At 37.4% G+C, this 25,371-nt stretch overlaps 1 protein-coding gene across 1 annotated transcript in view; it reads right to left on the bottom strand.

Annotated features, from left to right (window-relative positions):
* LOC126473146 (potassium voltage-gated channel subfamily KQT member 1-like) overlaps positions 1–25,371 on the bottom strand; it is a 1,059,334-nt gene that overhangs the window by 32,987 nt on the left and 1,000,976 nt on the right. The window contains exon 15 of the mRNA XM_050100004.1: positions 21,392–21,685. Within this exon, the coding sequence (XP_049955961.1) occupies positions 21,408–21,685 (278 nt within the window). The 3' untranslated portion in view covers positions 21,392–21,407. The remainder of the gene's footprint in view (positions 1–21,391; positions 21,686–25,371) is intronic.

The raw sequence follows: 25,371 nt of genomic DNA, 5'->3' as shown, positions 1-25,371 counted from the left end.
CCCTGTTCGCAGGTGACATGTTGGTTGTGTTCCGGCCAATAAAGGCTGTTGTGGAGGTTGCAAATACCTTCATGAATGAAGCAGATTTGTCAGTTCATATTACACTGTTTATAAAATGTTCTCATCTTTGACTTGGTGTGAAAGCCATCTACACAATTGTACTCGTTGAATGCAGTCTTCTGCTGCTGTTGTTAACATGTAATAATACGCATGCAGTTCTTCATCATGCAATATGTCAACAACCAGTCTTAGAGACATCTGGGGTACTTTGCTGAGGCAACTGGTGAATGATTTCAAGAACTGCATCATCTGGATATGGAGTACATCTAGTCCTTGAACACACTTTGTCCATTACTTGTGCAGGAGGATTACTGGTATTCTGAAGGCATCACTCCAGGCAATGAAAAACATTGTGTTTGAGGTAGCATCTTTGAGGGTACCATGCAGCATACACATGAGCAGCAGGCAGCAGCAGATTGATTTTCAGATGCACAAAGCACCAAAAGCATATTGACATATTCATCATTTGTGTACTCCATTGGGAAGCTGCCACATTTCAACTTGAGAAGACCACTTATAGTTGAGCATGGAGCACTCAGTAGACACATGCACGCAATTTTAAGGATCCCACTGTAATGTGATAGGCTATTATCAACTGACACAATGGCAATGTGCTTATAAACAATGGGAACTAGGGAATTGACATACAAGGATCCAAACCACAGCTTTATAGTGGATGTGGATTTGATGTCCCAGCAGTCTACTTGGTGAGCTACAACAGCTGGTATGATAGTGCGGGGTTTTGCCAACTCTTCATTTTCACACAAATCTTTTGAAAATGCACTCAATCTAATTTTCCTAGATAAACTTTTTTTTGAATGTAGATAAGGAGTCACATGCCGGCCTCCAAGTAAAGCATAACATCAACAGCACTTTTTGCAAACACACTTCACTGGTGCACATTTGAAGTTACTTCTGTTGACGAGTCTCCACCTAAGGTAACATGCTGCATCCTCACTGCCAAAGCAGTCTCAATTCTATCATAGGTTTTAGTTGGTATTCCATATGATTATACTGTCATTAGTAAGCATATTGTGGTACGGAGTCAAGCACTTTTTGGAAGTCAGGAAATACTACATGTACCTGACTGTCTTGACCCACTGTGGGATGTCATATGAGAAATGAGCAAGTTGGATTTTGCATGACTGATGTTTTCAGAATCAATCAATATAGGTTGGGCTGAAGGAGGTCTCTCTGAGATACCTCATTTTATTTGAGCTCATAATATGCTCTAAGATTCTTCAACAGATGGATGGGACAATCACACTCACCACAGAGTGAGATGCAGGTTGTAAAGCATTTAGAGCAACACTGCATGATAATTTTGTGTATCACTTCTGCTACACAACATGTAGATAGATGTGACCTGTGCTTTCTTCTAATTTCTTTGTAAAGTTTCTTGTATGTGAGATCTATAATGAATTATGTTTAAAATAGGGACTAACTTAGTCATAAATTGTGTGTAGAATCTAAAAAGATCCATCAGGTCCTGTTATCTTGTCCAGTTTTAGCAATATCAGCTATTAGTCAGCACTACTGAGATTAATATCTACAGGATGTCTGAAAAAACTTTCCCTGATTACATAAATTGATAACTCAGGCTAGAAGTAAGATACAAATATGAAACTTGTGTCGAATTGTTTACAACTATCAAAGTTTTTTTCTGTTTTAGGTTCGCAGTATGTAAGTAGTGAATGAGGTGCAGTGCCCAAGAAGCCATGTTAACCAATCAGGAGAAGGCACAATGTGTCCTGTGGTACCATGAGACACGATCACCAACCACAGTGCAAGAGCATTAAAGCCTGGTATGAGAATTTCAAGAACACAGGATCGGTTGCTGCAGGGCCTCACGTGATTTACAGATGCCAAAAAGCTCTCTCCATGACATTTTACACAAACGTTTATTGTTTCATGCATACAAAGTGCAAATCATTCAAGCCTTGTTGCCCAATGACAGTACACATCGATATGACTTTGCAGTCAAAATGCTATCATGTATTGAGGACGATGATGGTTATCTCAGACGAATTGCATTTTCCGACGAAGCGACCTTTTTTGTCAGTGGTGAATGTTCGGTGTGTGCTATTGCAAGATCAAATTATCGGGCCATTCTTCTTCACTGAGGCCTTCATCATGTCTGCAGTGTATCTGGACATGTTGCAACTGTATGCTGTTCCTCAGCTGCTTCAGTATCACCCCGATGTCTTGTTTCAGCAAGACAGTGCACCGCCTCATTGGGGTTTGGACACCCGTGCCTATCTCAATATGACCTTCCTGGGCGATGTATTGGTCATGATGGGCCAATGGTTTGGCCTCCACGCTCTCCTAACATAACCCCATTAGACTTCTTTTTATGGGGTTATGTCAAGGACGTGGTCTACCGAACATGTGTACCAGATCTTGAAACTCTGCAGCAACGGATAACCACAGTCACTGAATCGATCCCTCCAGTGATGTTGGCTAAAGTGTGGACAGAAATTGAATATCGCCTATATGTGCTACATGCTACCAAGGGTGCTCATGTGGAAGTTTACTGATGTGTGAAAAAAACTTTGATAATTTGTAAACAATTAGACACCAGTTTCATATTTGAATCTTACTTCTACCCTGAGTTATCAATTTATGTAATCAGGGAAAGACTTTTCGGACATCCTGTATATCACTCATGTTTGCAATGGTGAGAATTAAAATCTGGCAACACTTCTGTATCTTTAGAAAAAATAATATTTTATCACTTCAGTGTATTTACGTACTACCAAATGCATTTATTATAAAAGAGAAATTGAAGAATAACAGTCCATGCATCAGTTATAATGAATCTGCCCAGAGTTACCATACAAGATAAATAAACGATTTACATTTACAACAGTCAAATACAAAATTATTCTAGAAAGGCATACTCCATCTTAGCATCAAAGTTTACAATGCAGTACCCAAATTTACAATGGAGTGGAACTATTAAAAATTAACTGTGAAGGATTACTTTGTCAAGCACTGATTCTATATGGTTAGGGAGTATCTAGGCAAACAGAACTGTAGCACCAACTAAGATTGTATTTGTAAGAGCTCAGATTAATAAGCTACTGAATACTATTGTTTCTTGCTGAAAATGAAATGTGTAAAACTTCAAGAAATACATGGATGTCCTTCAACAAAGACTGAGACTGATTTGAAAGAACTAAATTAACAAATATTCAATCAAAGTTAATATTTTCTGTTTCAATATAATCATCATTAAGAGTTCCACTTCCTTGCAAGACCATCCCTTCTGAACCTACTCTGTACTCTGTCTTTTCATTTCAGAATCATAACAATATAACCAAGATTCGTCAGCAGTTATGATGATTTTGAAAAGGTCATCCCCTTCATCATGGGCACATTGTTTCCAAAAGTGGTAAATGTTAACTCTGTCCTGTTTTTGAGCAGGAGTCAACAGCCTGGGAATCCAATGAGCACATGCTCAAGATATTTTTAAATGGATCTTCAAAAGGGTGTCAGCACTTCTCATTGTAGTTCCCATAAATTTTGCAAGTTGTCTATCAGTCACATGAGAATCCTAACGCTTGATTGCTGCCGCAGTATAGACTGTGACATCAGTAAGGACAGTGGTGGGCACTCCCTCCTTTCCTTTCAGATCACAATTCCCTCTTATATATCTGAAAGCTTTATGCCATCAGAAACATGCAGCACAAGACATTGTAGACTCACTATAAGATCTATGAAGATCTTGAAGCAGTTCTGAAGCAATCTTCTTCAGCAGAATGCAAAACTTGATTGCATAATGTTGCCATTGACTTTCTGACATTGCAAACTTTAGACATGGCTTAAAATACAGCCACATTCAAGACATGGAGAATCACTGATATCAGACAGGGGTCGCACATGTTGGCAGTCAAGGATACATACTAGAACACAAAGAAAGCACCAGATGACAATGCAATGGCCTTTTCAACACATTTGAAAATTAGCCTCAGTCTTTGTTCAACAACCCTCATATAAGGTAATTAAGGAATAGATCAATATATTTTGTGCACTGTGGATTTCTAGATTCACAGGACTAATAAATAAATAATAAAAAAGGGAATATTTGAAAAGGGAATTCAGCTCTTCTGCTTTTGCTTTTTTACCTTGAATATTAGTGAGGTAATCAAAAGTGTATGGACACAAACTTTGGCGCCACTGGCAGTCTTTACATATGATTAGGATTTCTTTGAGGTTTGTGGGAGATATTTCAATAAGACTTTGCTTGGTAGTCATTGCAGGCTTTATGCATTGCTAATCTGACAAACAAATCTGTTTCATTTAGTATCTATCAATAGCCAAAAGTTTCGTTTTAGACCAAATGCGCAATAGTCATTTCTTTAGGAGTTTCTTTACAGAGCTTGTATATCATGTGGGACCTGATCCATTGCGAACCATTCCACTACACACATATCTACTCAGTTCTCTGATTTCTCTTGCTCAGAGTTGAAGGTTTCAAAGTGTTCCTTGAGATACGATACTACTATCCCTTAATCTATTTTACCAAACACTTGTTTTAGTTGCCATATGCACTTTGATAATCAGTGGTGCTACAACTGCCTCCCAGTCACTAATGCCAATTTCAGTGTCATAATCGTCAAAGAGATCAGGTCTACTTTTTGCCCTTAGGTCTAACACATTTTGTTCTGAATTATATGTTCCAAGGAGTTCTCAAAGAAAGCAGTTCATGTCATTTCAAACACGTCCTTTTATGTCCAATATATAAGAAACTATATTCAATCAATTTTTGGATGGTTAAAATCTACTTCAGTGGTGGCAGTATGATTGGAAATGAATGTGTGTACTAGAAAGATGAGTTATTCTCTAACATTTCCATTTACATCTAGGGTGAGTCTGCTGGTCGAGAAAAGGACACAATTTTTTATGGCCATCGTTGATACTTAGTCTTGCCCAAACAATCTCACATGCATCTTCAGTTTCTATCTTCTTGCAGGAAGTGTATTCATCACAACAGACAAGAAACTAAAATCCATTTATCACATCCTATACTGTCAACATACCCTTAAATTTACTTCAAAACTTCGTTGTTGCAGTTTCAAGTTTTAGCCAACTTTCAATACTTAGTATTATGTCAGCTCCATTGCATTTTAGGAGTGCTCCAGACTCTAAGATGTGGTTGCAAATGCTTTGGGACTTCATCACTGGGATTTTACTAGTTTCATATGTGATGGCATTTCTTTGGGTCTTTGCTAATACTTCATGAGCTCATACAGATATCATTATGTGAACTGGAAGGAGAGTCACCTAATCTAAAAACCAAAATGTGTACTCCACACACAATCAGCCACCTGAATAGCTTCCTCCAATGTATTGAGTCCCCTGATTCACTCATTGGTACCCTACAATTCTGAATCCTGTGTCACAAACTAAGAAAGGACACCTGAATAGCTTCCTCCAATGTGTAGTGTCCCCTGATTCACTCATTGGAACCCAACAGTTCTGAATCCCGTGTCACAAACTAAGGAAAACACAGCCTAGCTTGCCTCAGAGCCTTCAAAGTCTCTGATTCAAGCCTTCCACTCGTCTCTTAACCATCAGGTCACAATACATTCTGATAACAATGCCATAGATTGTGAGTTTCATTGAAATTCCATTATCAAAGCTGGTCTCTTCCATCATTTCTGGGATGGTCCAGGTAGGACATTGTAACCCAGATGACAGGCATCATTTCTTCCTATGTGCACTGCACTCTGCAGCTCCTTCTCTCTCTGTGGCTGCCAGAACAGCCTCTTTAACATGTTAAATGAGCCCCTCATGTGCACACACCAAGTGCACTAGGTGTTACTTCTTACCCCATATTATCATTTTCCAAAGGGGTACCACTATTTATCATACATTTGAACTGCTGATGTTTAATAGAGCCCTTTGTGTTTGCATTCTCCTGACATTGGACACAGCAAGCACCCCTACAGTTGAAATGTGACACAAGGTCTCAGTTAAATTTCAATTGGATGTGGCACCTCAGACATGTTTGTATGGGGGATGAGGGCAGCACCTTGAGTTCTCCCTGGTCCCTACCTTCCCCAAAAAAGACTTCCAGATGTACCACTTGCTCACCATTCACAGTCTAGTTGTGAAGTAGAGGTAAATACTAAATTTCCTGGAGAGGACATTATTCACAGGAGAGGATAGTAATTGAGGTACCTTTAGTACATGACTCAGCAATTTGTCCAGCACAAGCACTTGCACCACCTTTGAATTACTTGACAGCAGCCAGAGCATTTCTGGCTGTTTATGAATAGAAATAGCTCATCACATTCCCAAGAAAAGGAACTGCAATGGGGCTTTAGTATGATGCAAGCAAAATATGTGTGTGTAGAAGCCCAAGAGTTCAGGAACAGTCTGACAAGACAGGGAAATGTTCAAGTTAAGATAAATATAATCACAGAATTAAAAAGATGGAGTAGTCATGGTAGGGGAATGTCATCTTGTACAGTTCTCTCTGGGGGAGTGAACAACAAGTAAACATATTTTTTTTTAAAGTTAAGTGCTCAGAAACCTCAGTTGTTTTTTTGAAGCTCTTTGTTGATAGATCAGATAGTGATTTTTTTTTTTGTGGAGGTGAGGGTGGGGAGTGGGGAGTAGTACTTTTGACTGTAGCACCAACTATGAAATTGAGGATGACATGAATAAATTGTACATGTTACTGAGAAAGTTCTTCGCAGTAATGTAAAGATTGTGGCTCAGCCCTGGATGATGCATTTTGTTGGAAGAGACCATCATGCATTCTTGTAAATGACACATAACCTCCATGACATCATAACTACACATGCAGTATGATCTATATATGAAGGTTTCTGGGAGAGAGTACTTCTATATCAGTCAGTGTAACCAAAGAACAGTCTGTACAAACTTAGTGATTTCTATAATTTTCACTAGACCTTTCCTTGGATAAGTGTATCTAAGAGAAAGACCTGCTGAAAAAGTATAGATACAGTTGCATCATTTACAAACAAGGATGAAAATCAAAATATGTTTGGACTTATTAATACAACATAAGAAGCCTATCAAAAAAGAAATATGACCTAATATTTATACAGATGTGTTAGGCATAACAGGACATCATTGGAATCACAAAACTGGGACAAATGCAATAATAAGTCAACAGCAAATTGTTTTTGTTGTTGTTGTTGTTGCTGGACAGTCTTCAGTACAATGACTGGTTTGAAGCAATTTCATAGCTAGTCTATCGTGTGCAAACACTGTCATATTTGCATAATTATGACACCCTTAATCCATTTGAATCTGCTTACTGTACTCAAACCTTGATCTCCTCCACAAGTTTTACTCCTTACCCTTATAGAGTAACTAGAATTGAACATGACAAGGAATGACTCAAGAACCTGTGGAGACTGGCTGACTGGCTGAGGGCATCACAGCAAGCCACTAGAGAGTAAACAGATAGACAACAATAGGAGAAAGATAGACAATGGAGATGGCACAGTGGGATAACAAGTCCATTGAGTAAACCAATATACAAAAACCTAAGACATAGCAAATCCAAAACCAAAACAATGACCTGTAGTGAGACCATTACAATAGCAGAGAGAAATCATGACAGACTGTCTGAGCAACTGCATTGCCAGCTTTAAAGAGCAGCCATGCATGCTGACAGGCTGGCAAGAGGGTCCACACCTATTACTGCAGCAGTGACAGCAGCACTTGCAGATTAAAACAGTGCCATATAGCGGCCATTACCGAAGTCCATGCCTTCCAATGAGCTTTCAAACTTGCCTGTACAGTATACAAGACCTTCCTTCCATTACTGAATTAACTGTTCCGTTATGATTCAGACCATTTCCTTTGAACCAATCCCATCTTTTAGTCAAGTTACCATAAAAATTTCCTTTCTCTTTAATTTGATGTAGTACCTATTAATTAGTTACTTGGTCTACTCACATCATCTTCAGCCTCCTTCGGTAGCTCTATATTTCAAAATTTTCTGTTATCTTCTTGATGGAGTTGTGTGTGACCCATGTTTCACTTCCATGCTAGCACAAACAACACGCAGGTCAAATACCTTCAGAGAACATTTACAAGGAGAGATCTCCAGCGATGGTACTGACTTACTGAAACCACCTATACAGTATTAGGTTAAGCTCCCAGTTATTACACCCTGCAGCCTTTCATTGTGGTGGGCCCTCATTTGTGAGTAATGGATGAAGAAAAAAATTCAGGGTTTCACACACTGCTCTACAGCTTTATAAAATGAACTAAAACTTATTCAACAACCAATATCAGATAAAATATTTTTTTGTTTAAGGCAACAAGTTTTAACAGACTGTGCTGCCATCTTTAGGTCATAAAATCTTTTGTTGTAAAACGTGTTCATATTATGCTGACCTCATGCACAAGATGTCCAGTGGTTAAAAATAGCACACTGTAAAGGGTTTGTCATCATTAAAATATATAAAAACATAAAGTATCTTGTGCAACAGTCTATGACGATATACATATTGTTCACAGTTGCTTGTTGCATCATACAAACACAGTACACAATAGCAATAACTGTTTACATATGCTAGACATATTCTAAATATTTTATAATGAGCTATATTTATTCAGGAATGAAAGAGGATACTGCCTGGTAGAATTTTGCACAGAACATAATTTAATCATAGCTAACACTTAGTCCAAGAATCATGAAAGAAGTTTGTATACATGGAAGAGGCCTGGAGGTACTGGAAGGTTTAAGTTAGATTATATAATGGTAAGACAGAGACTTAGGAATCAGGTTTTAAACTGTAAGACATTTCCAAGGGCAGATGTGGACTCTGATCACAATCTACTGATTATAAACTTTAGATTAAAACTGAAGAAACTGCTTTTAAAAAGGTGGGAATTTAAGGAGATGGGACCTGGATAAACTGACAGAACCAGAGGTTGTAGAGAGTTTCAGAGAGAGCATTAGGGAATGATTGACAGGAACGGGGGAAAGAAATACAGTAGAAGAAGAATGGGTAGCTTTGAGGGATAAATAGTGAAGGCAGCAGAGGACCAAGCAGGTAAAAAGATGAGGGCTACTAGAAATCCTTGGGTGACAGAAGATATATTGAATTTAATTGATGAAAGGAGAAAATACAAAAATGCAGTAAATGAAGCAGGCAAAAAGGAATACAAACGTCTCAAAAATGAGGTCAACAGGAAGTGCAAAATAGCTAAACAGGGATGGTTAGAAGACAAATGTAAGGAGGTACAGGCCTATATCACTTGGGGTAAGATAGATACTGCCTACAGGAAAATTAAAGAGCCCTATGGAGAAAAGAGAACCACTTGTATGAATATCAAGAGCTCAGATGTAAACCCAGTTCTAAGCAAAGAAGGGAAAGCAGAAAGGTGGAAGAAGTATATCGAGGGTCTATACAAGGGCGATGTACTTGAGGACAATATTATGGAAATGGAAGAGGATGTAGATGAAGATGAAATGGGAGATATGATACAGTGTAAAGAATTTGACAGAGCACTAAAAGACTTAAGTTGAAACAAGTCACCGGGAGTAGACAACATTCCATTAGAACTACTGATAACCCTGGCAAGACTCTACCATCTGGTGAGCAGACTTCAAGAAGAATATAATAATTCCAATCCCAAAGAAAGCAGGTGTTGACAGATATGAAAATTACTGAACTATTAATTAAATAAGTCATGGCTGCAAAATACTAACACGAATCCCTTACAGACGAATGGAAAAATTGGTAGACGCTGAACTCCAGAAAGATCAGTTTGGGTTCCATACAAATGTTGGAACAAGTGAGGCAATACTGACCCTACGGCTTATCTTAGAAGATAGATTAAGGAGAGGCAAACCTTTGTTTCTAGCATTTGTAGACTTACAGAAAGCTTTTGACAATGTTGACTGGAATATTCTCTTTCAAATTATGAAGGTGGCAAGGGTAAATACAGGGAGCAAAAGGCTATTTACAATTTGTACAAAAACCAGATGGTAGTTATAAGAGTCGAGGGACATGAAAGGGAGGCAGTGGTTGGAAAGGGAGTGAGACAGGGTTTTAGTCTCTCCCCGATGTTATTCAATCTGTATATTGAGCAAGCAGTGAAGGAAACAAAAGAAAAATTCGGAGTAGGTATTAAAATCCATGGAGAAGAAATAAAAACTTTGAGGTTCGCCGATGACATTGTAATTCTGTCAGAGACAGCAAAGGACTTGGAAGAGCAGTTGAACGGAATGGATAGTGTCTTGAAAGAAGGATATAAGATGAACATCACCAAAAGCAAAACAAGGATAATGGAATGTAGTCGAATTAAGTCGGGTGATGCTGAGGGAATTATATTAGGAAATGAGACACTTAAAGTAGTAAAGGAGTTTTGCTATTTGGGGAGCAAAATAACTGATGATGGTCGAAGTAGAGATGACATAAAATATAGACTGGCAATGGCAAGGAAAGCGTTTCTGAAGAACAGAAATTTATTAACATCGAGTATACGTTTAAGTGACAGGAAGTCATTTCTGAAAGTGTTTGTATGGAGTGTAGCCATGTATGCAAGTGAAACATGGACGATAAATAGTTTAGACAAGAAGAGAATAGAAGCTTTCAAAACGTGGGGCTACAGAAGAATGCTGAAAATTAGATGGGTAGATCACATAACTAATGAGGAAGTATTGAATAGGATTGGGGAGAAGAGAAGTCTGTGGCACAACTTGACTAGAAGAAGGAATCGGTTGGTAGGACACATTCTGAGGCATCAAGGGATCACCAATTTAGTATTGGAGGGCAGCGTAGGGTAAAAATCGTAGAGGGAGACCAAGAGATGAATACACTAAGCAGTTTCAGAAGGATGTAGGTTGCAGTAGGTACTGGGAGATGAAGAAGCTTGCACAGGATAGAGTAGCATGGAGAGCTGCATCAAACCAGTCTCAGGACTGAAGACCACAACAACAACAACCTCTTGCAGGAACCTATTACATTTCATTCAACTTCTTTTCAACACCCTTTGATGACTCTGACAGAATTACAGTGTCAGCAGCACAGCATACTTTTTTCTTCTTTTCCTCAAGTTTTAAGTCAATTTCAAAAGATCTCCTTGGTTTCCTTTAATACTGCTGATTGAATAACTTTGGGGATACACTACAGCCCTGCTGGCCATTGTGGCCGAGCAGTCCTAGGTGCTTCAGTCTGTAACCGCGCGACCGCTACGGTCGCAGGTTCAAATCCTGCCTCGGGCATGGATGCGTGTGATGTCCTTAGGTTGGTTAGGTTTAAGTAGTTCTGACTTCTAGGGGACTGATGACCTCAGATGTAAAGTCCCACAGTGCTCAGAGCCATTTGAACTACAGCCCTTTCTCACTCACTTCTCTATTACTACTTTCATTCCTTCAACTTTTATAACTGCTGTCTGTTTTCTATAGAAGTTGTAGGTAACTTTCACCTCTTGTATTTTACTCCTGCTACCATTGGAAATTCAAAATTTCAAAATGTGTATAGTAGTCAGCACTGTGAAAGGCTTTCTCTAAATCTAGATATGCTATACACAGGGTGACACTTATTGAACTATATGAAAAGAAATGTAAATTCATTACAAACTACAGCATGTAAACGTCACTACAGATATTCAGATTTAGGTTATGGAATGCTCGATATGCCTGCCATCATTGGTGATCATGTGGCTAAACAAATAGTGAAATTCTGCATGACTCGCGGAAGTGTCAGAACATCAATGTCGTCAATGACCTCCTGAATGGCAATGATTTTGGGGTTATTGCTATACACCTTATTTTTAATATAGCTCCATAAAAAGGAGTTGCATGTGTACAGATCTGGAGTATATGGCGGTGAATTGAAGTCCATGCCAGTGGCCTCTGGATACGCCAGAGCCAGAATGTGGTCTCCAAAGTGCTCGTCCATGACATAAAACACTCTCCTGCTTTGATGGGAATGAGCTCCATCTTGCATGAACCACATCTCATCAAAATCAGGGTCACTTTGGATAATGGGGATGAAATCACCTTCCAAGAACTTAAAATACCATTCAGTAGTCACTGTGCCATCAAGTAATACTGCAATGTTTATTCTGTGATTGGGCACTGCATACCACACAGTAACCCACTGAAGGTGAAGAGAGTTCTCGATCATGAAATATGGATTCTCAGTCCCCCAAATGCACCAGTGTCGCTTATTGATGAACCCATCCAAATGAAAGTGGGCTTCATTGCGAAACCAAACCATACATGCACATACTAATTCTCCATGCCCCATGGTCAACTGTGGAATTTTAAAATCCTAACGCAAACCATTCAGATAATTTTATTTCATAAAGTTCATAGGTCTATCTTCCTTGAGGTTATCTCCTAAGGTAAGTTGTAGTGTCAGCATTGTCACATGTGTTCCTATATTTCTCCATAATCCAAATTGATTTTTCCTTAGATCGGCTTCCACTAGTCTTTCCATTCTTCTGTAATCTAGAGTTTGATATCACTTGTCAGCTTTGATCAATGGCACTATATCAAGCCCTAAGATGCTGTACAAACGTGATGTCAAAATGGTGACCAATAACATTACAGAGTTCGACAGTGTTAAAATATAAACTTCAAATACAGAACCATACATATTCTTAATAATAAATATTAAACCTAATGGGACAACTGTGGGAAAATTAGGTCTTGTTGAGGAAAAACTGAAATCGAAAATAACAGCTGCAACATCATAATAATAGTGAAATACATAAATGAAACAATCAAGGAAACCCAATACAACATTAGTTTCAAAAACACAAGAAGCACAAAATTAGTGCAAACCTACTGTATTTAGTATAAAAACATTTATGTCTCTAATGACATATTGTCAATTGGATGTTGAACTCCAAGCTTTTTTTTTTCCCTGCCTTTGAAAATATCAGCTGGGCTATATAATTCAACCTGAAATGTTGATACCAATGTAAAGGGCAAAAAACGAAAGAGTTAAAAAGTACCAAAGGGGATACCAGCACACATAGCAAAAAATTGTGGAAACTAACAAACAGTGGTACTGGATACATTAGATGAGCTAATTTCAGATGATGTCCAACATGTTTTGTTATGGAAGATACTTTACATCATCTCCATTTTTGGAACTAACTAGATGCATGGCAGTACTTAGTATGAAGATCTTACAGTTGCATTAGCATGTTTATAATATGATAATGGCAGGTACAAAATGTGTAAGTGGTGAATATATTCCAAAGAGGCTTCTCGAAGACACTGAGGATGGAAGAGAATTTAGTGATGAGTGATTGGGAAGAAACGTCTGCCGTGTGCAGTGATATAAGATCTAGTGACTCTGAATCTACTGAAGAAGTGGAAACACATGAAAAGACACAACCTGTAACAAATACGTGGACTATTTATTGTAACGATGACAGTGATCTCATGGAATTTCCTTCTTCTGTCATGCAAGAAGGTTTCAGCATTCCTCACGGTGTTCAACCAAAATTGGAACTTGAATATTTCCCACTCTTATTCACTTACAATCTTATTAGTGAAGCTGTGAATATGCATGGTAAAGAAAATATACAGAAAGTCACTCCAGAAAGTCACTCCAGGTGCAAGACACTCAATGTATCACTCCTGGAGGGATGTTTCATTCTAAAGGGTTTTCTTACTATAGCCTTGAATATGGCCTTGAATGTGGAGGCAGAATTAGTTGACATTTTACAGAAGACTGGCTAGACATAACTTCATTTTTCAAGGATTTTTTTTCACCTTCTTTTTTTCAGATTTTTGGATGCCATATTTAGTTCCACCTAACATACAAGAGGGAGCAAAGTGAAGAATGTTTGTGAGCATATTGATAGTAGATGCAAAGAAATCCATATACCAAAAAGAAATGTGGTTCTGGCTGAGGGCACAGTAGGATTCAAAGAAAGAATTCAATTCAATTGCTACAATCCAAAGAAGCCTCCAAAGTATGAATTTTCTGTCTGTGTGGTTCAGAAAATTATTATGTTTTTCTCTCACATTCCATATTATGGAAAGAAACTACAGAAAATCAAATTCATCCTGGTTTATCTTTTGCAATCTGAACAGTGGTTCATCTTGTATAGCAATTGCTAGCTGGTGCAGATGGTTCAAGTTATTGCGTTATTAGTGGCAGTTTCTTCACAAGCCCTCAACTTGCTTTGAAAGTTTACAAAATGAAATTTTATCTAATAGGTACATTTATGCCTTCTAAAAAGGGTTTTCCATGTGATTTGAAGAAGACAAAACTTGATGAACATGAGTTACATGCCTATCAAAATGAGATGAAAATTTCATGTCTTTCATTCCATGATGAAATGTTAGTGATTATGTTGTGTATGTGCTTTGGTCCTCAAATCCAGTAGATCACTGGTTTTAGGAATAAATAGCCTGTGTAGTTCCTGAAACCCACTGTTATTTTGGAATAGATGAACTTTTGAGAGCAGTGGACAGGGCTGATCAGTACCATGGTTTCTATGGTTTTATAAGGTGGTCATACAAGTAGCGGAAAAAAATTATTGTTCTGGCTGAATCAAACTGGTGTAGTGAACTGTTACATTCTTTTTTCGATGGACAAAAATGAATGTGGAGAAGAACTGCAAACTCACCTTTCCTACAGAAGAAATCTAACCAGACAGATAGTTGGCCAGATGAGAAATACAAATTCAAAGAAAAGAGGAATGCCATCATTGTCTGACACTGAGGAGAGACTAAACAGGGAGATGCATTTTATAATGCAAAATGATAAAATATCAACAAAGGATTGTATGGTTTGCAGCACATGCAAGGAGAAAGGAGGATGAAGAAAATTTTCTGCTGCAAAACATGCAAGAGGAATCCTGGATTTCACCTGGGAGAATGTTTTAAGAACCACCATGCAGAAGAAAATTATAAAGAACCATAAACAAACAACAATGTGTATCAAAAACTAGTGTACAAGATAAAAAAGTTGTCAAGTGATCCCATATTGCACTTTATTTGTTTTAAAACAGTTACATAATAACCCCATAATGCCTTAAAACCTTACCTGTTGGATTAGAAAGAGTTAAAATGCTGAAACTAATGCAGGAGCCCAAAAAGCAATACCAGTACGCAATTTAATACTGTTAATTCCCAAAGACCAGTTTCATGTATGGTACGTCTTACAAAAATAATATGTTAACATCACAGTATAAGAGAGAGTTGAGTTCCAGTCTCTCAAATCAGGTATTATGTCTGACTGACCATCACAAATTATCTTGTTGACACCTCCACATGTAGTAACTGCATGGCTGATAATACAAAACATTTGACAATGTCAAATTGCCATTACATACATGGCATCTACAATATTCTTGATTATACTTAAATTTTGTAAAACAGTTTGATAGTCAACTTCTGATCTTCCATCTCCCACATAACATAATGCTATTATATATTAATGAAGGATCCATTTTGAATAAACTGCTGTGTGAAATTGGGCACAAATGAAGCAAGAAATTAAAATAAAATAAAATAAAAAAGAGATTAATATGTTATGTCATTATATCACATAAACTGACACTCAATCTATATATAAATTGTAATCGCTGGTTTTGCTCATAACTATGGCAACCAAAGGTAATGTTAATCTCTGAATGATTAGGAGCTCAGGTCATTAACGAATGAGGTCTCCTACAACATCAGGCTCCAAAGCCAGTGAGTCATATTGAAGGATTAAGTTGATCCATAATGTGAGTTAGTATTTACCAACTATGATATTTAAACTGATATTTCAGTAATATTCACACCTATCACTCAACAGCCTTCTTTGGAACTGGAACTATTACATTCTTCAGGGAGGACATTTCATCTGTCATATAGGTCACATAACACACATAATAGTTTTATCATGTGATGTTCTCCAAAGGCTCTTCACTATTCTGAGATAACACTGTCCACTGCTGAGGCCTTCCCCTTATTTAGATCTTTCAAATCTCTGTTAAATTATTCTCACAATATCCTATCCCTCACATTCTCCACATTCACATTCTCTTCCTTTTCCATAATATTGTCTTTATTACCTTTGTACAGACGTTCTCTGTATTCTCGCCACCTTTCAAACTTTCCTCTTTTTACTGGTAAGCCTCCTGATGAGCTCTTGATATTCATAGAGCTGTTCTCTTTCCTCCAAAGATTTCTTCATTTTTCCTATACACAACATCTATCCTCCCCACAGTCAAGCATGTGTCAACAACAACTTTTTTTTCCCCTCTAGCCATTTATGCTTTGTCATTTTGCACTTTCTACCAATCTCACTATTTGGACATCCATATTCCATTTTGCCTGCCCCCAATGTGACATTTTCATATTTTCTCCTCTAGACAATTAACTGCAGTGTCTCAGTGTTTTTGCTGTTGGGGTCTTCAGTCCAAAGACTGTTCTGATGCAGCTCTTCATACTACTCTATCCAGTGTGATCCTCTTCCTCACTGAATAATGACTGCAACCTCCATCATTCTGAATCTGCTTACTGTATTCATCTCTTGGTCTCCCTCTATGATTTTTATCTCCCACTCTTCCCTTAAATACAAAATTGGTGATACCTTGATGTCTCAGAATGTGTGCCATCAACCAATTCCTTTTTTTGGTCAAGTTGTGCCACAAATTTCTTGCTCCCCAATTCTATTCAGTACTTTCTCATTAGTTACTTCATTGTTATTACTAATCAATCCTCAGTTGCTTTCATTATTTCATCTCTAAACACTGTCCTTTCATATATTATTGTATTCCTCTCTCCATTTCAGTCAGTTTACACAATACTTTGTTTTGAAATGAACCTATACTTCGGTAACATCTGTGCAATAGTAGATAATGATACAGCTGTGTCTAATGAATGTCTTTCTCAATGCAATACTTATCCTTGTGATACTTCTTAGCATTTACAAAACATGCTTTCTCTGTGCATGTTTGTGGATTCATTTTTATGTTCAGGGACCTAGATTTTAAATTTATTTTTACATTACATTTCTTGAATAACCATTCCTTCATATTTTCACCTGTTATACAAAAACATTAACTGTCTCATGTAATCTGTCTTGCTAACTACACCAGGTATCAGAGATTGAACTAATTGTCAGCAAACACAAATTACTAAAAATCTGTTATGAAGAACTATATTTAAAAAGTGCCTAACTAGCTATATTTTACAAAATGTGCTCATGAGTTAAACAATAATTTTTACATAAATGTCATTCCAGTTGAACTACATTGATATTAATGAAAGACTGTGATCTGCTGAAATGTAACATATTTGTCTCTGCTCTGTGTTACTCTCTGTAGTTTGTATGTAGGGAGGAAGTTGTAATGTGGCAGTTGAGTCATAATGAAGTCTGGTGTGAGTGTTGATGGTGGACATATGTGGGGAGACAAGACATTAACATGTCCCTATTGCACCCATGGGAAATGCATCCATAAAATTTTGTGTTTGTCAAAAAAGGTCAGCAGCAAAGATGTGTTTTTCAAATGTGTGAAATAAACAAAAGTGGTACTCTAAAGAGCTTTTCACTCAAGAATACTTCATGTTTACCTATCTGAATTATTTCTGGACTACAAAGTAATCCATTACTGACCTAATTATTTGATGAATGGATTATGCCAAAACATTGATTCTGGGAAGAGTCTGATTTATTTCTCAAATGTGAGAATCCCTGGGCTCTCTTGCAAAGACAATGCCCCATTTTATTACAGGACAACGAGAAACAACAATTGTGATGACAACAAGATAATTATTACTTTCTAACTACTGACTTCATTCACAAACAACTTTGAGTGTTGTTGATCAGCAACCTGTGTCCTGCATCATACATTTCTATGTCTATTTCTTTAGACAGAAATGTAGTTAAATCCATACTGTGACAGTTAGTCATCTTCATCTTTAATTGGCTGTGGAGCAGGGTTGTTTTGACTTTGCAGCTCTCCACAAAAGTGGTTCTTTCAAGTCATCCTGGGTCCATCTAATCAATTTCCTTTTTTCCTGCAGTTTCTTCATTTTTCAGCTACAGTTCATAATCAATAAATCGCAGAGTCCATATCTGTTACTGGAAATGTATTTTAATTTAACATGGTTTCCAACTCTCTGAATTATACAATTTGTCTAAAACATTCCTGTACCTAAGGTCTCTTCATCAATGGAAATTTTCTTTCATTGTCCTTTAATCAAGCCGAACAATTCACCTGACATTGTGCTTTGCTAAAATACTACTAGGTGGCTTACCATTTCATTACTTTCTTCTAATCTACGTTAACCTACTGTTTTTCTTTCTCTTCCTTCTCAAACCATTGAATTCCAGTCACTGACCACAATGAAATTTTCATTATCCTTAACAGTCTGAAAAAATTCTCTTATCTCAGCATACATTCTTTCAATATCTTCATCATCTACAGATCTAGTAGGCATATAACACTGTATTACTGTGGTTGGTGTTGGCTTTGTGTCTATCTTGACTATAATAGTCCATTAACTGTGCAAGTCATTGTTGTTTACCTACATTTCTAATTACTTTTTCTTTATTAGACCTAATCCTGCAATACCCCTATTTAATTTTGTTGTTGATAACTCTGTATTCACCTGACCAGATGTTGTTTTTCCTGTTGCAGTTCAAAGTATCCATTTCCTTCTTAAATTTGATAATCTACTTACCCACTTAAGGAATCTAACATTCAACACACTTATCCTTAGAAACACAGTTTTGTTTTCCTGATTATGACATCCTCCTTAGTAGTCTGCACATGGAGACCTGAACTGAGGACTACTTTACCTCCAGAATATTTTATCCAAAGAGATTCCATTATCATTAAATCATATGGTATACCTGAATGGCCTGGGGAAAGAGAAGGTAGCTGTAGTCTTTTACTTTCAGCCATCTGCAGTGCTAATACAGCAGGCTACACTGGCTGATGTTACAATGTCAGATCAGTCAAACAACCAGACCGCTGCCTCTACAACTATTGAAATGGTTGCTATCCACCTTCTGCAACCATATTTTAGTCTGGCCTCTCTACAGACAACCCTCTGACATCACTGCATGTACAGTACAATTATCTGTATAGCTGAGGATAGGAAATGACTATTAGATGTCATGACTGGAGAGCTCAGGGAGTTCACTGGATGTCATCTAAGTAACAAATCCGTCATCTGTGTAACAAATCCATCATGTAATTTCAATCCTTTTAATACTGCCCTGATTGGCTATTGTTGATACGAAGAAAGTAAAATCACAAAAGAACAACCACAGCTAAAACAGGACCAGGCACAGCTCTCTTACTGACAAATAGAGACTGTGGAGATAATATTCTATTGTATTGCATAGTTTTATTGATCCTCTTCATTATTTTTGTACATACAGTAGATACAAACTAATATTGCAGAATGTAAGGCAATAAAAAAATAAAAAATAAAAAAAACCCTGCATGAAATTGGGAAAAGAAATTACTCATGAGCTCCTAAGCATTACTGGTTGTCCAGCTGTGCATAGGAAGTTAAAAAGAATGGAGCACAGTGGTTGAGCAGCTACTCACAAGCCACACATTTCTGCAGTCAATGTTAAGTTACATTATTACATTATATTATATTGATATTTGCTCCATAGATAATGACTATGACATTTAGTAATTCTGTAGAATGTGTCAGTTTAACATAAGTTTTCTTTACACACTGCAATTTTTTTTATTTTTTTAACAGTTTTTACTTCATTTCTAAAAATTCAACTATTGAGTAGAAGGGTTTGTCATTCAGAAATTGTTTTAATTTGTTTTTAAATGCTGGTTAGCTATCTGTCAGACTTTCAATGCTATTTGTCAAATGACCAAAGATTTTTGTGGCAGCATAATTTACCCCTTTCTGTGCCAAAGACAGATAAGGGTGAATTACATTACCACACACTTGAAGTGTGTAAAAAGTATTGTCATTAGACAGTGGATGACTAGAAATGAATGATTTGGGGTGATGAATCACACTTTACCCTATAGGAATCTGATGGAAGGGCTTGGATTTGGTGGATTCCAGGAAAACATTACCTGCCATCAAAACAGACAAAATAAGGCAAAATAGGTGGTGTTATGGTATGGGCATAGTTTTCATGGTTAAGGTGTGGTTTCCTTATTGTGTTTAAGAAAATGCTGACAGTGGAAGCCTACAAACACATATTACAGCACTGTGTACTATGTACAGTAGAGGAACAGTTCATAGAAGATGATTGTTTGTATCAGCATGATAATGCTCCCTGTCATAAAGAAGCACCTGAGAGGCTATGGTTTGTGGACAGTAACATTCCTGAAATGGACTGACCTGCCCAGAGTTCTGACCTGAACCCAATGAAACAGCTTTGGGATGAGTTAGAATGCTGAATCACCATGTTCTGTGGTTTCAACTCTTGGGGAGGAACGGGAACCTCTGAAGATTTTCGTTCTTGATGGGACTGGCTGAACACAATGAATTAATGAACAGGAAATGCAATACCTTTTCCTCAGTCAAGCAGCAAATCAAATTGTACCTTCTACTCTCACTAAAATCTCTATCTGTTGCTTTGTCCTTCTTTTTTCTTCAATTAATCTGCCTCATCTCACTATAGTTTTTCTTCCCTCATCACTTGTTACCTCTATTCTTTTGTCTCACTCTTTTCCTTTGTTTCATGACTACTGAGCCACAATATGCAACAATTATTATTAGTGTTATTGTTGTTGTTAATAAAATTAAAATTTGGTTGGTTCAATTTTTATGCTAATATACTCAGAAGACCTATGATTTGAGACTGATGAGAAGGAGAAATGTGTAAGCAGGCTTGTTTCTGTACATTTTGGCAAAGGAGAAACAAAACAAAGGCAAAAGTTATTATATACAGTAAAAATGACAGGAGAAATGGGAATGAGGATTAAAGAAATGGGAATAAGTATTAAACATGATGGTCAAAATAAGGCTTATGTTTAGTGTTAGCAGAGGTATGAAAAAGGTCATTATAGGCATAACGGAGGATTTTGTGGTGCTAATATTAAGAGATAAATTACATGTACAAACAAAAAGTGTTACTGAGGATATCATAAACACTGTGCAGTGAGTAAACATAACCATATGAATATCAGCAAGAAATATATTCATTTCGACTGTAATGCATGACTGCAACCTTAGGAAGTCTTTCTAGATTTTCATCGGATGATGGACATGCAAACAAACAAACCAAAAAATGGACTTCCTTAATAACTCCATCTTGTTATGACACTACCGTTCCAGGGAAAATATTACACCCACCTTAAGTCATGAAGTGACCACACTTCTTACGAAGAACAGGATTATTTGTCCAGGCATATGTGCATAAATCATGCTTACCTTATATAAAGTGTTCTTATGGTTCATCAGAGAGTGTAATTACTTCTGGCTTTAGCAAGTCCATTTTATGAATATCTGCAATAGTTGATGATTCTCCTGTACACTTTTCTTCCTGGCTGTCCATATGACTGAGATCTGCAGAGGACGCTGTTGGACTGATAGGGGTTATGATGATCTCAGTGGCAGCTGCTCTCCTCAACAGTGCAGTGTTCTCCGTTACAACTGAATCATCACCACCATCCCATGAGTATTGGAGATCTTCTTTTATGGACTCAGGGGTATATATTACATGAGCTGAAAAAAATTAGCAATTTTGTGGTGAATAACCTGAGACACTGTCAAGTTAATACAACATTTGAGATAAGGCATAAAAAGAGTTTTCGTGCTGTAAACGCTTTGAACTACTCTTGTCCAAACTTGCAACAACATTCTTGAATAATTAAGACCTCTATTGTCAAATATCATATAGACTATACCCCATACTCAGTCATACATTTATGGAAATTGTCACTGTAATTATTATTATTTCTGTGTCAAAATGCTAAATAAATCCACTGTCATATAGTATTAAAGATGGATTCAGATTATATGAAGCATATTGAGACAAACAAAAGATTTTACACAATTGTCATCTTGTGCCACATATCAGTACTGTTTTGGAGTAACAGTTGCTCCTCCGTTTTGCACTACTTGCTTGACTTAAAAATGAGTTACTGTCTTCTACTGTGTAAATTTTTGTCCATTTTGTAAAAAATAAGACAGTGTGGTACGAGGAAATGTTACTGAAGATAATAAATTCCATTACCTTACACTTTACTGGCTATGAGCTATATACTGGAGAATTAATTAACAAAATTGTCAAGATGGAAAAACAAAGGAACGTGTTGAGGGGTTGTAAGAGCTTCCTTCTTCACATGTTCATAAGAGAACTTACAAATGAGTACATCTTTGTGCAAACTCTGAGCTCTGATAGTAATCTGGACATATGCAGGATCCAGGCATTACAGAAATAGTTAGTGGTATAGTGAAGTGTGTTAAAACATGATGCCACCGATAATGTATAGACTAGAAAGTTGAAAGCACAACACTCAGTAGTTTGCAAAAACAGGAGGAATGGAAGATCAAGCAAAAGAAGTCACAAGTGAATTATGTAGCTGAGGTAAATATTTTTAAGCCTCTATATGTTGCAAAGTACAGACAAAGTGATGAAGGGAAGAAAGCTTTTATATTTGAGGTAGTTATCCCAATTTCACTTTGGTTCTTCAAATATGAACACTTAGATCCTCTAATCGTACACCATCACATAACAAAAAAAGAGAAATGAAGGCTTTTATGACAGTCAGCTACAGAAACATGAATTTCTGGTTCTGCTGCCAAAATAAACTTCTATTAACATACATAGTTTTGGCCCATCCATAAATATTGCTATTTTTACAACTGTTGAAATGAAAATCATTAATTTATTTAAAGAAATGCAGCAATCAACCACGTTTTATATAACTTTATCTGTGTTTCATGTTTTAACCATGTTCAGTTGTTGTAATATACTTGTACTTTCATCATTTTGAAGTTTACATCAACTACGTTTTGAATACTGCAATTACCAAACGTAAAATAATAAATTCTTTAGCTACAAATTAAAGGTTTTTACACACTCTCCACTTGATTTAATTTTTATTTAACAACTGGTTTTTATGAACACTCTCTCTCCTTGATTTACTTTTTATTTAATGAGTTTTATGAACAATCTGACAGTGTCACCATGGGAAATTCTACATCTCCACTAGTGGCCAACTTCTTTATGGAGAGTTTTGAGGAGATATCACATGACTCATCAGTATCTTGGGAATATGTTGATGATACTTTTATTGTTTGGCCTATAGTGTTGGACAGCACAACTATTACACGATAGTGCAGAGAAGTGAAGTGTTCATATAATGTGTGTACGTGCAGTTTCATGTGGTGTAATTGCTGAATTGTGGCTGTCAAGGTAGTTTCACACCAGCTGACATAGGTGCTGTGTTTTGCATGTAATAAGTGAATCACAGTTGTCAAAGAGTTCCACATCTGGCCACCAGGGGTGCTGATTTTTTATTTGTCACATGTGCTTAGGCATTCTCCATGGGTGATCTTTATTCCTATGTTTTTATGTTTTATGATCTGTACTGTCACTCTGGGTTGCAATTCAATTAGCCTCCTCCCCTGACTGAGTAAACAGTTTCCTGTCAAGCATAATCCTTTGGCATTAGATTTATCAGTATTATTAACTTGTTCACTTCTAATTACACTTATCACAACAATTGGTGGCCCTAATGTGGTCCTTGAGCTGAAGGAACTGAACTATAGCTGTTTTTCCTATGGAGTTCAGGAGACGTGCACATTTTGGCCTGATAACCCTGTCCTATGGTTTGCACAAGTGGAAGCTAGTTCACACTTGTTGTAAGCCAGTTGAACTACTGTTTTGCAGCTGAGATGCAAGACATTATCACTTCATTCCCCGGCAGCAGATTCCCGTGAGAAACTCAAGGTGGAACTAATACAGAGATTTACTGCTTTGCAGGAAAGTTGAATGTGAAAAGTTCTTATGCAAGAATACATCAGTGATTGTAATCTGTCACAACACCTATGGTATTTTTGCAATAAAGTGGACAACATCACCTTGCCAGACAACTTATTGCATACACTATGGTGCATTAGATTACTGCCACAAATTAAGGCAGTAGCGGCATCACAAACTAACATGCCACTGGGTGATGTAGAGGAGTTGGCAGACCACATAGAGGAAGCTATCTCACCTGCCCAGATTAGTTGTCATGGCACAAAGCAACAGTACACTAGCAACAGTTACTGTCTGGAATGCTGGTTACAACTTGCTTGCAGCAAAAGTAAACATGTTATGTGTGCATGTCAGCACATTGTTGTCATAAGGCGACACTGGAAACAACAGAGGCAAAGGGTGTTACCTCAGACATTTGAGAAGCTGGTCTTCAAGCAACACTACATTATTTACAAGATGAGTATCCTGTGTGTTGGTACTACCACAGACTTAGTGAGAATGAGCAAAATTGTGCGTCACCCTGCTTCCACCCAAATGCTGGAAGTGGTCAATCGTAGGTGTAACTGGCAGCCCATCACCATCCAGGCACCTGTTCATCAGTGACAGAGATTCTGGCCTGAAATTTCTCATAGACATTGGTTCAGACATCCTGTCATGGTCTTTCTTGCATCGCTGTAGGCCATCAACTGCCTTCCATCTAACAGCTGCCAATAATTCAACTATAGCAACATATGGAGCCCAGTGAATGGAGCTGAACTTAGCTCTACACTTGGAATTTCTCTGTTGCACATGTCATGGAAGAGATCATTGGTGCAGATCTCCTGGCACATTAAAAACTCTTGCCAGACGCGGCAAACCCCAATTGGTGGGCAGTGTTACTGGTGTAACTGTCACTGGTTTTCATCACAGTACCACCATCCTCAGGGCAAAGCTTGTACAGGCATCTAAGGGTGAATACACTTCACTCTGAAAGTAGTTCCTGAATTTCACCTTGCCACCTGGTGCACATAAAGAGATTCTGCACAATACAGTGCATCACATCAAGATGTCAGATGGACCATTAGCGTTGTGCTGATTTGGACATATAGATCAGATGTTAAACAGTCTGCAGTCCTCTGCCTTGCATCTGGGCCAAAAAATGGTGGGGCCTGGCACCCTTGCAGAGATTGTTGTGAAATGAACATGAGAACAGTGCTGGACCGATATTCTGTGCCATTACTAAGAGACTACAGCTAAGTGTTACATGTTACAATGATATTCAGCATCTCAAGACTGTGCTAAAGCCTGTACTCAGATACCTGTGGCTACAGAGTACATTCTAAAGACCGTAATTATAATACCATTAGGCCTGTTTGAGAGTATGTGTGATAGTCATGTTTAAAGTAAGAACCAATTTATAATGGAGTAAGAGAAGCTTCATTTA

The sequence above is a fragment of the Schistocerca serialis genome, chromosome 4 (genome assembly GCF_023864345.2).
Source record: "Schistocerca serialis cubense isolate TAMUIC-IGC-003099 chromosome 4, iqSchSeri2.2, whole genome shotgun sequence".
In the NCBI taxonomy this organism is placed as follows: Eukaryota; Metazoa; Arthropoda; class Insecta; order Orthoptera; family Acrididae; genus Schistocerca; species Schistocerca serialis.
Note: the sequence above shows the minus strand (reverse complement) of the source record. Positions and strands in the feature narration are given on the sequence as shown.